This window comes from Mastomys coucha, unplaced genomic scaffold (genome assembly GCF_008632895.1).
Source record: "Mastomys coucha isolate ucsf_1 unplaced genomic scaffold, UCSF_Mcou_1 pScaffold16, whole genome shotgun sequence".
Classification (NCBI taxonomy): domain Eukaryota; kingdom Metazoa; phylum Chordata; class Mammalia; order Rodentia; family Muridae; genus Mastomys; species Mastomys coucha.
The window spans coordinates 44,851,051-44,865,759 of record NW_022196898.1 but is presented as its reverse complement, the minus strand read 5'-3'; the positions used below and the strand labels follow the sequence as shown (position 1 = coordinate 44,865,759).

General features: G+C 46.3%; 1 protein-coding gene across 1 annotated transcript in view; it reads right to left on the bottom strand.

The window, feature by feature from the left end:
• Window positions 1-6,309: 6,309 nt before the first annotated feature.
• The window catches only part of Acp6 (acid phosphatase 6, lysophosphatidic), a 15,130-nt gene continuing 6,730 nt past the window's right edge, over window positions 6,310-14,709 (bottom strand). Inside the window, exons 5-10 of the mRNA XM_031374921.1 lie at window positions 13,875-13,962; window positions 13,339-13,471; window positions 11,361-11,461; window positions 9,125-9,220; window positions 7,091-7,256; window positions 6,310-6,510 (exon numbers count right to left, since the gene is read on the bottom strand). Coding sequence (XP_031230781.1) covers window positions 6,373-6,510; window positions 7,091-7,256; window positions 9,125-9,220; window positions 11,361-11,461; window positions 13,339-13,471; window positions 13,875-13,962 — 722 coding nt within the window. The 3' untranslated portion in view covers window positions 6,310-6,372. The remainder of the gene's footprint in view (window positions 6,511-7,090; window positions 7,257-9,124; window positions 9,221-11,360; window positions 11,462-13,338; window positions 13,472-13,874; window positions 13,963-14,709) is intronic.

The window sequence follows — 14,709 nt, the reverse complement described above, 5'->3', positions numbered from 1 at the left end:
ATGAAGGTCAAAGGGCATAGCATTTGGGTTAGGGAGAACAAGTCATAATGATATCCCGCACACATGGTGAGCATGATTAAAAACGTGTTGCTAGACTGCTTGGGACCCAATACAACAAACGGGTAATTTTAGGATAAGATTCATCTCGCAGAGTTATAGAGGCTGGGACAGCCAAGACCAAGACACAGGCAGGTCAGAGCCTGGTTCTCGGCTTCTAAGATGGTGACATGTGCATCCTTGAGAGAAGGGACACCATGTCACCACATGGCAGAAGAACAGGAGACAGAGTGCTCCTGCAAGTCCCTCTCTTGGTGGCACTTATTGATCCACAAAATAGAGCTGCAATGACCCAAACGCCTGCCATTAGGCCACATGCCCGGTTCTCCCACCCTAGGGACCAGGGTTCCATGTAACATTTAGACAGGAAAATGCACCCAAGTGGTGGCAGCTCTGTTCTCCTAAATTTACAGATTTTTGGTTTTCTCCATGCACAAAAAGTGGTTATGTTAATTAGCTTGAGTTAAGGATTTCATACTGTAGAGATACATCAAACACTATATATTTTTTATAAATACAGACCATCATCCCTCATCAATTACAAAAGTCAAAAGTTACTATGAAGGAGGTGGGGGGATGGAGAGTGAGCAAGAAGGCAAGGCTTCCCAGGGCCTTGAGGACCACTACAATGACTGGCACTTTGAGACGGGAACCAGAGAACTTGGGGGCAAGAGAGAATCAGGAAGACTGAGTAGGAGGCCTGTGCAGGAGCGAGGAAGTGGACTCAGAGAAGCAGTGCAGGGGTCAGTTCTGGGTACAGAGGAGAGACTGATTCAGCAGGGTTCACTGATGATGGGTGCAGTGGGCATAGCCTACGAGAGTGGGAGAGCACTCAAGGGTGACCCCAAAGGTCTCGGTCGGAACAACTTGGTGAACGGTGGTTTAGCTAGGTGAGGGTACCTGTGGGAGGGGGAGATGGAAAAGGGGTCTTCAGAGCTCAAGGTTTATTGTGGGCCATGGGAAGTCTCATTTCTATGAAATATTTAATATCTAAATTTAATATCTAGTAATCTAATTTAACATCTAATTTAATAAATAAAAGAATTTAATATTTAAACTTGAGGTTTACTGAGTAAAAGAAGTGAGACCAAAATTCAGAATCTTGTTGAAGTATAATTTTATTGTATAATTGTTACTTAAAATTACAGAACCGCTTGAGATCACCAGGGGGTAAAAGCAGAAGAGGTAGGAAAAAAAATGTCCAAAAACTAAGTTCAGGAAAGGGAGGATTCATCAAACACAGACAAGTCGAGAAAGTGGAGGAAGCAAGGGAGTGCCTTCGAGCCAGCTGGTGATGGCAGCCTTTGATCCCAGCACTTGGGGCAGAGGCAGGTGGATCACTGTGAGTTCAAGACCAACCTGGTTTACAAAGAGAGTTCCAGGACAGCCAGGGCTACACAGAGAAAGCCTGTCATGAGAGAGAGAGAGACAGACAGAGACAGAGGGACAGAGTCAGAGAGAGAGAGAGAGACAAGGACAGAGACAGAAAGACAGAGAGAGAGAGACAGAGAAACAGGAGGAGGGGAGAGAGAGGGAGAGAGACAGAGACAGAGAGAGGGACAGAGTCAGAGAGAGAGAGACAAAGAGACAGAGACAGAGAGACAGAGAAGGAGGAGGAGAGAGACAGCAAGACAGAAAGACAGAGACAAAGACAGAGACAGAAAGACAGAGAGAGAGACAGAGAGAGGACGAGAGAGAGAGACAGAGAGAGACAGAGTCAGAGACAGAGGCACAGAGAAAGAGACAGAGGGAGAGGAGGAGGGGAGAGAGAGAGAGAGAGAAGGAGGAGGAGGAGGAGGAGGAGGAGGAGGAGGAGGAGGAGGGGGAGAAAGAGAGAGAATGAGAACTAGAAGCCAAATGAAGAAGCCCCCAGAATGCTGGCAAGCTAAGTAAGAGACTGAAAATTGGCTATTGGATTTGCCAGAGGTCACTGACGATTTTAACAAGGGCTGTGTCTCCGTGGAGTGTGGGCGTGAAAGCATAATAAGAAGAATCAGGGATGGCAACTATTTTTGAACAGCCTTGCTAGAAAGAAAAATGGCACGGCTGAAGGATGGAGAGAAAATTTAAGACAGGAGATTTTATAGCTTATTTGTATGCTAATGGGAACACGGAGAGGGAAAAGAACACTGGCAATACAGAAAGGCCAGGCTGGAAGGCTGGCCTGGGATGTGCCAAGGGAAGGTCCTAAGTAACAGGAAGAGAGGAGGGGGAGAGGGAGGGGGAGGAGAAGGGGGAGGAAGAGGGGCTGCAACACAACTTAGATCAGCAGATGTGGTGTGAGAAGTGCACACTTCTTGGATTTGCTTTCTTAGTGAAATAAGGGCTGCAGGAAGAGTGAGGATGGACAGGACATGGAAGACAAGATGGAGAGACATAAACGGATTTAAAAAACCAGGCTGGTAGCATGACAGAACTTAACTGACAGTACAGGGCCACGACGGAGGAAACACAGGCAGGTTCCTGGTTAGCGGCTAGAGGAATGGCATTAGTGCCTTCCATTCAGGCCAGGTAGGCAGGAAGCCTGTGGGAGTAGGGTTAGGGGAAGAGAAAAGGGATTTTGTCATGGAAGATTCTGTCCACAGGACAAGCAAGTCGACATAACAATCTAAAGCTGAGAATGGCTGGCTTGGGCTGCCTGTCTGAGTCTGAGTGGCTGTTACACAGCAGGGAGAAGGGAGTCTTTCCTGAGGGTTTCTCTCTGAGAAGTTGGTGGTTTGAAATGATCATATTTAAAACTGATGCTGGGGAAGAATGGGGATGTGGACAATGAAGCAGGATTACCAGCGGCTGTGGGCAGGCATTCATGGACACCCAATCAAAGGTGATGCTCAGCCTTTGTCAGGTCCCTACCTTTTTGTTATTATTCATGTATATTCATTATATTATAATAATAGGTTTCATGGATATTTTCATCCAATCATACCATATATTTGTCTCTCCTTACCCTTTCTACATTTCCTTTTCCTACATAATCCTTTTCTAGTTTCATGCCATCTATCTTTAGATCTATATTAACATGTAAAAAATTATATATATACACTCACATGCAAAAAAATTTATCTTTCTGAATATGGCTTTTATAGTTTAGTTAATACAATGCTCTGCAGTTTGATTCATTTTTCTGCAAACAATGTCACTTTATTCTGTGGCTGTCTGAATAAAATACCTTTGTATAAGCATGCCACATATTCCTGATCCATTCCTCCATTGATGGACATTTAGTTTGGTTCCATAGCTTAGCTGACAGAGAATGCCACAGAAAACCTGAGAACCTCCAGGTGCCTCTGTGGCATGCTTCGGCACACACCTCAGAGTGGGACAGCTGCATTATAAGGCGGATCTAGCTTTTGTTTTTTAGAGGACTGTCTCCGAGATCTCCACAGGGACTAGTTTTTTGTCTCTGGGTTCCTTTCGCCACATCCTCACCAGCATTTGCTGCTGGTTTTCTGACCAGGATGAGATGAAATCACAGTGTGGCTTTTCTGTTTGTGAGGGTTAGGGTTTTTGAGCACTTTTCCCCCTTTATACTTCAAGACACTCAGCCGTTACTATTTATGTGCTTGCCCACTTACTGAACTGTTCGTAGCTACTCTTTTATTGCTGTGATAAAAAGACTGTGTCCAAGGCAGCCCATACAAGAAACTGCTTAATTGGGCTTATGGTTTTGGAGGGTAGAGTCTATGATGGTGGGGCAAAGGTATATTAGTGGGAACAGCTGAAGAATTCTTAAAACACCTTAACTGCAAGTAGGAGCTGGGGGTGGGGTTTTTTGGAACCTTAAAGCCCATGCCCAGTGACACACCCCTTTCAACAAACCACACCTCCTATTCCTTCCCAAAAAGATCCATCAACTGGCCTGGCGGTGGTGGCGCACGCCTTTAATCCCAGCACTTGGAAGGCAGAGGCAGGCGGATTTCTGAGTTCAAGGCTAGCCTGGTCTACAAAGTGAGTTCCAGGACAGCCAGGGCTACACAGAGAAACCCTGTCTTGAAAAACAAAACAAAACAAAAAGATCCACCAACTGGGGACCAAGTATCCAAACGTGAGCCATTCTCATTCAAACCACCTCTGAGGGGCTCTAGGTGTGTGTTGAGGGATAGTCTTCCATTTCTTGAGTTCTTTAGGTGTTAGTGCCCTAGTCAGACTGGCAAATGCTACCTCCCTATCTGTTGATCGTTTCTCATTTCTTCTTCTTCTGAAGCTTTTTCATTTCATACAATCCCCTTTGTCAATTGCAACTTTTTCTTGAGCTAGAGTCCTTGTCAGGAAATCCTGGCTCGTGCCTCTATTTGCAAGTTTTCCTCTCACTAACAGATCCCGAGTTTCAGGCTTCTGATGCCATTCAGGCTCCCTTTTGGTTTTTGCACAAGGTGATAGCTAAGGATCTAGTTTCATTCTTCTACCTGTGAATATCCAGTGTTTGCAGCACTAACTGGTGAAGTTTGGCTTTTCTGGTGTGTGTGTGCGTCTGTGTGTTTATCAAAAATTGGGTGCCCATAGCCACGCAGGTTTGTCTGGGCCTTCTGGTCCATCCCATTCCATTGGTTTCTGCAGTTTTGTGCCAGTACCATGCTGGTTTTGATGCCATGGCTCTGTAGTGTAATTGCATTGTGGGACGTTCAGTACTGCCTTTTGCTTAGTACTGCTTTGGCTGTCTGGGGTCTTCTGTGCTTCTGTAAGTTTTAGAGTTTTCTTTTTCTGTTTCTGTGAATATTTGACACTGGAGTTCTGAGGGGTTGCAGTGGATCTATGGATTGCTTTTGAGAGTAACGGCCATTTTCACAGTATTAATACTGCAGACCCATGAACACAGGAAGCCCTCCCTTTGGTGTCTTCAGTGTCTTTAATGTTTTAAGGTTTTCCATGTAGAGGTCTGTTCTCATTGGCTTTCTGTTGCTGTCACAAACCAAGACCAAAAGTGGCCTGAGAAGGAACGAGCATATTTCATCTTATACTTCAGGTCACAAGCCATCATGGCAGGAAGGTAGGGATATAAGCAGGAACCATGGGGGATGCTGCTTACTGGCTTGCTCCCTCTAGTTACTGCTCCACTAGCTTCCTTATACAACCAAGAACGCTGTCTGAGGGGTGGAACTGCCTACAGCAGTCTGGGCCCTCAAACACCAACTGGCAATCAAGACAATCCCCACCCTGCCAGACACAGCCCAACCTGATCTGGGCAATTCCTCAACCGAGACTCCTCCTTCCCAGGTGACTTAGCTCTGCCACATTGACACTAAACTCTAACCCAAACAAGGTCTTGCATTTCTTTGCTTAGTTTTCTTACTTTTTAAACCATTTTTATTTTTGAGGCTATTGTGATAGGGACTATTTTCCTATTTTCTGTTATTGTTTTATAAAAAGACAGCTGATATCTGAAGGTTGATTTTGTATCCTACTGTGCTAAGCGTGAATGAGAAGTTTCCTGGAGGGTCTTTAGGTCTCCTAAGTATTGGACCATAGCATCTGCACACAGGATAATCTGGCTTCTTCCTGGCCTATCTGTGTGCCTTTCTTTTCTTTCTCTTGCCTTATGGTTCTAGCTAAGGCTTCAAGCACCATATTGAGTAAATGGAGTGGACATGGTTGTCTTATTTCTGACTCTTCAGTTTTTCCTTTACTGTATATTGGCTATAAGTCTGTCATACGCAGCCTTTATGGGGCTGAGGTATGTTTCTCCTATTCCCAGTTTCTTCAGGGCCTTAATCATGAAGGAATGTTGGATTTTGCCAGAAGGCTTTTCTGTTTACCAGGATGATCATGTGATTTCTGTCCTTAAGTCTATAAGCATTTGTATTGTATTTATTGATAAATGCTAAATTTAACTGATTACTTAAGTTTCTCTCCTCTGAACTGCAACAACTTGAAGGCAGAATCCACCAACTTCCTGATAACCGGGGCTTAACAGGGCCTGAATAACGTTGACAGAAGAAAAGAGCTTGAAGTCCCAGAGTGTCACAATTCCCCAGGCTCGCATCAACGCTTTGACTCTAGAAATCACGACACGAGGCTGGAGAAATGGCTCGGTGGTTATGAGCATTGGCTATTGTTCCAGCGAAGTCTGGCTTCCAGCATCCACAAGGTAGCTCACAACCATCTCCAACTCCAGTTCCGGGGAATCCAATACACCCTTCTGGACTCTGTAGGACACCAGTCATTTAAGCAGTACACAGACTTACATACAGGCAAAACACTCATAGACATAAAATAAGAAATCATGTCACAGAGTAGAGAACCCCTCTTTGATCGCAACATGATACTCTTTTATATAAAGGCACTTTATTTAAAAATTAACTTGTCTGCGTAAGCTAGTCACTCTCCAAGCTCCATGATCCGTGCCCGGGAGCAGAGTGTTTGGTATTCTTCTGGGCTTACAGAGTAAGCTGACATGGTGTTCAAGAACTTGTCCAGTGGACAGAGCTTGTCGGGGCAGCCTCTTGGTACCTGCTCCTGTAAAAGAAACTGAAGTCAGCAGGTCTGCAGAGAGCTCCACCCTCTGCCCTCAGTTGAGCCCAGCAGTCTCACCCACGCAGTTTCACACATGTCACAGCCAGGAAGACGCCCCCTACCCTGAGTGTGCAGAATAAAAAGCACTGCATCCTGACTGCTGACTAGATGAGAGGCCTTAGCGGAGCTCTGGTCATGAGCTCAAAGAGCTAACAGTCCCACCCCTGCAGAGTAGACAACGGTTCCTCTCCTGCACATCAACAATGCTGGGTCAGCCAGGGCACCAAGACCCCTTGGTGACTTCCTAAAATGGGCTTCACAGTCAGGAGGTCACAGCCTGGCAGACACACTCAGGAGAGCTGGAGAGTAGCCCTATTTCTAGAAGAGATCTATAATAGAACTGAGTTGTGGCCATGTTGTACCTTGCTACCACAGGCCAACTATTGCCCTATGCTCATAGGATTCAGGCAGCCGAGGCTACCACTTGGGACTCCATTGGGCCTGAGAAGAGACACCTGACATTCAACCAGGTGTGCAGGGCTGGGTGCTTTGCCACCACCCACTCCCACCTCAGAGATCTTACCTTCCCATTGTAAGAGAGCTGCACAAACCACTCCTTAGATTCTTGGTGCTGGTAGAGTTCCATGGTCAGGTCAACAGCAAATGGGGGCCATTTCTGGTCAAAAATCCCCAAGGCCAATAGCATAGGAAGGAGGGTTACATCGTGTGTGGCATAGAGGTACATCTTTCTGCAAGGAGGAAAGGGTTCTCTACTGCTTGCCTTGGGATCAGGACGCTAGAAGGCCAAGATGTTGCCTGTCTCCTCTGAGTGAAAAACAGCAGCTGCCTCAGATGCAAGGGGCAGCTAGCACTCAGCAGAGCTGGTTTAAAACTCCTCTGGAACAGATGGTGAACAGCCTGTTCCCGCTCTCCGTCTGAAGAACGACGAACCCTGGAGCAGCTCTCCTTGCTTCTGCCTTCCTGCCCACCCACTTACTCCTTCCCTGGTGAGTTTCAAAGGAGAAACGTGTGGCTCGGGTCCTACCTACCTCTCCTCTTCCTCTGGGTCCTGCCATCCCATGACTGATGTTCTCCCTACTCTTGGCTATGTGAGTGTAGGCGGGTAACCCCTGCTCCTTGCAGGCTTGGAAATTTTAATTAGTTTCAAACATATAGTAAGCTGCTGGGTCTTCAACACATATCCCAAGCAGATTAAGTCAGTAATATAAGAAAAGTCAGTAATATAAGAAGCCATTTTACGGTATCTGCTTGATGCTAACATTTCTCTCCTCAGCACGGTCAAGGGCTTACTGACTCTCAACCTAGGAGACCAGCACAAGGGGCAGAGCGGCAACGAGCAAAAGGTGTAGGAGATGCCGGGCAGGTGTGTGTGATGGACAGAGACCGACAGGCATTTGGCTATGTTATCTCAAACCCTCCCTTCTCTTCACGCCCTGGCAGTACTTGAACATTAAGGAGCATCTAGTTAAAATGCAGTCTCTGCTTGGGCAGGACAGAGAGAGGCCTAAGACTTAAACAGGTTTCCAGGTTAGGACCGACATTGTTGCCAAACCACACTTTGCTGAGCTAGTCCCCAGCGTTAGCATTCTGTCTAAACTCCACCCCCTCAGTTACCTGGTAACAGCCAGGCATGCTCCTCCCCACAGTTACCTGGCAACAACAAGTAGGCTTGACTCACTATAAAAGGGGCTGCTTGCCCCCTCCTCTCTTGCCCTCTTCCTTTCCCCCCTCCCTTGCCCCTCTCTCCACATACTCATGGCCAGCCTCTACTTCCCTTCTCTCCCCCTCTCCCCCTCTCCCCCTCTCCCTCTCTCCCTCTCTCTCTCTCCTCTCTCTCTCTGTCTCTGTCTCTGTCTCTCTCTCTCTCTCTCCCTCCACCACCCTCTTAACTCCCGTCCCCACGCCCCCATAGAACATATTCTAATACCTCTTTATCTTTTTATAAACACATCACCCAGGACATAGGACATTCCAAATCCAGGGTCCTGGCCTGGTGTCCCAGGCTCTGAAAGTGGGGGTAGAAACCCACTGGTTCCAATGTTTTAAAAAGTACAGCGATCATACTTTCTTCACACCAAATGAAAGATTCAAACCAAGTCATTATTGTTTTGGACTATTAAAATATCAAACCATTGTGATAATAATGTTTTTGACATATATCCAGTTAGTTAGTTTTTAAAAGAAAAGAAAAATAACTGAGACATTAAAATAAAAACATTCTAGGAGCAGGGCAGTGGTGGCGCATACCTTTAATCCCAGCACTTGGGAAGGCAGAGGCAGGTGGATGTTTGAGTTTGAGGCCAGCCTGGTCTACAGAGTGAGTTCCAGGACAGCCAGGGCTACACAGAGAAACCCTATCTCGAAAGAAAGAAACAAAAAAAATAAAACAAAAAACCACCACCATCAACAAAAAGCATTCTAGGAAAGCCACAGCAGGAAGAAAGGTAAAAGGTTGTGAACTGCTTGGGAGTGCTCGGCCTTGTAAAAGCTCATAGCTCATAGCCACTCACAGCCTGGTTCTTGACGCTTACCCTCAGATCCCTCCCTGCAGCCAGAGGCCCCCAGGGCTCTCACTAGCATTCACTGTGCTGGGTACCTGGTCTTGCTGGGTAGGGTGGTAGAGTCCACAGCTTTGAGCAGGTTTCCCTCCAGGATGTGTAGGAATGGGCCCACCGCCATCTGGATACTTTCCCTGTGAAGCATGAATAAAATTCAAGCACCAGGCAGGCACCCAGGAGAGGTGTCAGTTCTGCCTCCTAGGACCTCAGGAGCCCAGTCAGAGGAGGAGAAAAAAAAGAGAAGTAACACAGGGGGGCACAGCAAGGGTGGGGGAGAAATGGCATCAAGTTTGAGGGTTCTCTGTGAACAAAGACTTCCAACAAAAACATGGGGATATACCCCTACCGTGAATGCACCCGAGATGGAGACACTCGGGGAGTTATAAGGGAGTAGGCTCTGGGCTGGAGATATGGCTCGGAGGGTAAAGTCACTTACATCTAAGCACGTTAGAAATGGGGAACCTACATAGAGGAAGGAAGCCTACCCACATCTGTACACATCATACACATGCATGTGCACACATCACACATATCTACTGGGCACACATCATACACATGCATGTGCACACATCACACATATATCTACTGGGCACACATCATACACATGCATGTGCACACATCACACATATCTACTGGGCACACATCATACACATGCATGTGCACACATCACACATATCTACTGGGCACACATCATACACATGCATGTGCACACATCACACATATCTACTGGGCACACATCATACACATGCATGTGCACACATCACACACATATCTACTGGGCACACATCATACACATGCATGTGCACACATCACACATATCTACTGGGCACACATCATACACATGCATGCGCACACATCACATATATCTACCGGGCACACATCATACACATGCATGCGCACACGCACAGTAAATAAATGTAAAAAAACAAACAAAAAACCCTACACTTTGAGGAATCAAAGAGCAAAGCTGGGAAGGGTAGAGCGAACAAGACTCAGAAATCCCAAGCGGCCCTGGAAAAGTGCGAAGGAGGACCCGCTGCCTGAATCCAGCCACCTCTAACTTCTGGAGCTGAGCCGGACGGACTCTTCTGCAGTCCTGTTCAGTTCCCATCACTTTCATTCTGGGTCACCCCGTGACCTCAGGTGACGGTAACTCAACTCTCATAATACTGAGCAAAGCAAAGAAAGGCTGCCAAGTGACAAAAGATTTATTTGTAGCTGTGCCTTACACTTTTTAGGGGAGGGCTAAACCCCCAAACTAAAACACAAACTACCATTCTCAGGATTCTAAATATTTAACTGCACAAAGGAGGAGGAGGCTGGCGTGATTGGTGTGAGTCTATTTTGGAAATCGCCACCTTCATACCTGAAGGAATGTTAAGCTAAGGGGGGGGCAACCACCACTGCGCATGCGCGTGGCATGCGCCTACCAGGTAAGCACTGTGACGTTATGTGTGGACTGGCAGGAGGGAGGACAGTGAGTAGTTTGGCTGGAGCACTTGTGCATGCCCAAGGCTAGCACACAGACGGGTACGGGCACGCTGGCTCCAAGCCAACTCGACCAGGGGCTCTTTTCTGAAAATTCTGAAAATTCTTGAAACTCTGACTGTTCCCCTCATGCCAACAGTCCTGGATTATCCCTTCACTTTGGCTTAACTGTTTCCACCCATTCGTAGTGCAAACTGGATGCTGTTAATCAGAAAAAGAAAATCAACAGGCATTCCAGAATGGCATTCCAAGGATCAGCAAGACGCAGCAAACTGGTCAGAGGCTCGGGGACCAAGTCCTAGCTCTGCCACCTACTAAATGAGCCCAGAAAAAGTAGCCAATCTCTCTCAGCCCAGTCCTTCTCCCTGTCGAGCAGCGACAGAAATCAAAGGAGGGCACTGTGGACTCTGTCCAGTTCCTTTGCCTATGTAAAAGCAGCACAAGATGCCTCCCCAGCAGTGGGAACAGGGAATTATCATAAACTGAACCATGAGAACAAAGTGCAGCCTAACAATTCCTCCTTCCACTCCCACCACCTCAGTCTTTGGAAAAGTAAAACAAGAGTCTGACACTCTGGGTTCTGTGTAACAGGAACAGAGATACGGGTCACCACCCCACCCAAAGAGCCTGAGGGTTAGGCTAGCAGAGAAGGTTTCCCCTCTTCACCCAGAGGTGCCAGCTGCCAGCTGCCAGCTGATACTGCCCCCACCCCAGGCATGCACGGAAGCATGCACCTCTGCCACTGACAAAGCATCAGCCGTGTCATCACCTGTAGTGACCCCTCACCTGTCTTCCTGCTGCATCATGTACAAGGCCATATCCACAGCTCTCTGCTCAATCAGCTGGGCGAATCTCTTCAGGGCTGGGCATCTTAGAAGGCTGTGCACCTGTAAGAGTCACTGGAAATGTTACAAGAAAACACTTCTTAGGGTTGGAGAGATGGCTCAGCGGGTAAGAGCACTTGACTGCGCTTCCGAAGGTCCTGAGTTCAAATCCCAGCAACCACACGGTGGGTCACAACCATCCGTAATGAGATCTGATGCCCTCTTATGGGGTGTCTGAAGACAGTTACAGTGTACTTACATATAATAAATACGTAAATCTTAAAAAAAAAAAAAGAAAAAGAAGAAAAGAAAACACTTCTTGCTGTCTAAGGGCACCGATTAGCTTCCATTAAACTGGTTTCTTCCCGGGGAGCCTATGTCCTCAGGCCCTCTAAAACTGTCTCTCCAGATCTATAGGCACAAAATTGCTCTTTCTTGTTTTTTAAAGATTTATTTACTTTTTTTTCCCACGTACATTGATGTTTTGCCTACATATATGTCTGTGTAAGAATGTCATATCCCCTGGAACTGGAGTTATAGACACTGTGTGCTGGGAACTGAACCTGGTCCTCTGGGAGAGCAGCTAATGCTCTTAACAGCTCAACCATCTCTCCAGCTCCATACAGGCACAGAATTATAAAAACTGTTCCACACCTCATGATGGCTCCCATGTGCTCCAAGTTTTAAAAAACTAACTATTTTTAACTTTTAATGAAGAATAAAATATGAGTGAAGGATTGAAAATTTTCATTTGATTTTTATTTTCCTTAAAATGATTTTAGAAACTGCATGCCATATAAATACTTTTCATGAAGCCTTGCCATATAACCTCACATTTACTACCCATAAGCACTAGGCACACTGATGCCTTGGGGGTATTGTTATTTCTATAAGAGAAGGAAAAAGACCTTTGTGCATCACTTCAGTCCACAGAGGCACTCCCACTGTGTGATGCTATTATTGCATGAAATGTAATACACAGTTCAATGCACTGTAATAACATGTTTATATTACATAAAATGTTATATGCATTCATAAAATGTAATATGCATAGTATATTTTTAGTAGCTAGATTTTATGGATAAATCAAATTGAGGAAAATAGTCTAAAGGATTAATCAGATTACAGATATCTCAAACAATTGTATTAATTGATTGTTCAATTGTGTATGCATATGCACACATATGCATATATGTGCATATACATGCAAATGTGTGCATATATGTGCGTGCATGTAACTGTGTATATACATGTAAGTGGTGTATACATGTGTGTGCAAACATGTAACTGTGTATATACATGTGTGTATGTGTATGTGTGTGTGCATGCATGTGTGTTTATGTGTGTAAGCATGTAACTGTGTGTATACATGTAAAGTGCTTGCTGCGCAAGCTCGAGAGCCTGCATTGGATCCCAGATGTGGCGGTTCAAGCTTACAATTCCAGCACTGGGGTACAGGGACAGGTAGATCCCTGGAGTTTACTGGCCAGATCATGCTTTCTAATCTATGTAGCCCAGTTAGAGACTCTGTCTCGAAAACCAAGGTGGATGTATCCTGCAGAAAGACGTCTGAGGTTGTCCTCTGGCTTCCAAACATACGTGCACATATACACATTGAAAAACGGTATGGATATACTTTAACATACTCTCTACTCATAACCAAGCCCTATCCTATCTCCACTCCCCCAATGCATAGGTCAGGTAATCTGGGAAATGAACTTCCAGAAACTGATCTAGAACTGTCTGGGTCCTGTGTGAGGGTCAGCTGACTGCTCTTATCCCTACTCGGTTGATCTGAGCCCTTCAATCCTCACATACACGCATTTATAAATCCCATTACAGCAGCCTGCAGACAGAGGGGCTTCCAGTCAGTTCTAAGTTAGGAGCCAGCCATCCCCATGGTCCCAAAACCCAGGATCCTGGGGAAACAGTTCTCCTACCTGCTCAGCAGCCACGTTGTCCAGGAGAACAAAGAAGTCCACATCGTCACCATTGTTGATGCCCACCCCAGTCTTCACCTTTTCCAAATCCTCTGAGATGCCTGGCTGCGAAATGGCAGCCTTCTTCCGGCCCCTGCCAAAATCCATGGGTTCTTGCGTTATTATTGTACAGTGATCAGTAATTTACAAGATGTAATTTTGTTCAGCATTTACGATCCTGTGTAATCTTACAACAATCTGGTACGGTTAACAATATTACTCCTATTTTACAAATGAACACATTAAGGTGCCAAGAGGCCACTTATAAATATAAGTTACCAAGAACTAGGTTGCTAGAACAAAAGGCTAAAGTTTCCAAGTCCTATTCCCTGGAGGTTTCTACCTACTTTACCGAATCCAATGCATAGCTCAGCTTTGTCTGGAAACTGAATTCTTTCTGTTCTGGATTGCAGTCTTAGTATAGCCCGGAAGGGCCTGACACTTCCAGAAATGCCTGAGGACCCATCAGCTCAGCGAGAACTAGAGAAGACTGTTACCTGGTCTTCTCTCTCAGGACCCAGCAGTTCTGATAGTTGGGGTACAGGACTTCAGAGCTTGCCTCAACGGTATGGATGATGGCAGACTCTGCAAGGAAAGAGGAAGCACAGGTGTGAGGGGGCCCAGCTCACTTTTCTAAGACCCCCCCACTTCTGCCTTCTGCTTCCCTCTGTCTACAGAGTCAACCCCAGCTGAAGAGCTCAAGGTCAACCCTACCAGCAGTTCCTGCCCCGGCTCTGCCCACGGTTCTCCTCCACGCATTGGATAAAGTAACCGTTTTGTTCTATCTAGCACACACACCCTCCTACTGGACCAGAGACCAGAAGAGACACAGACCTGGTTCAGATTGGTGCTTTCCTGATGCATTCCAAAGATTCCCTACCCCAGGCAAAACCAGGACCGGCAAGTGGGCATCCTAACATAGAATACTAGCTGGTCCGCACTTTATCAGAATTGGGGGTTGTTTTGTTGTCTCCCCCAACTCACTTCCAAAGGTCAAGACAGTGACTTATCACAGGCTCTCTGCTCAGAAGCCTCCTCCTGCATCACCAACAGTTATTTCTGGGAAGGGGACATTTATCTTTTTGGTGGTGTGCAAGGGAGGAATTTTCAGAAGATCACGCCTTATGGGTCATTCCCCAGTCTGAGGGGTCCCTCAAAGGGGCAGCCTACACTGTTTGCTTGGCTTGCTAGACACACGGTATGTGAAATGGCTGGCTTCGGCCAGAGTTCATAGCAACACCCAAACCAGTTGAGAGGTAGGGCCAACTGCCACGCACACTTGCGTGATGGCGGTATTTGAGGCGAAAACTTCAAGGAAAGTCAGCCTCCTGC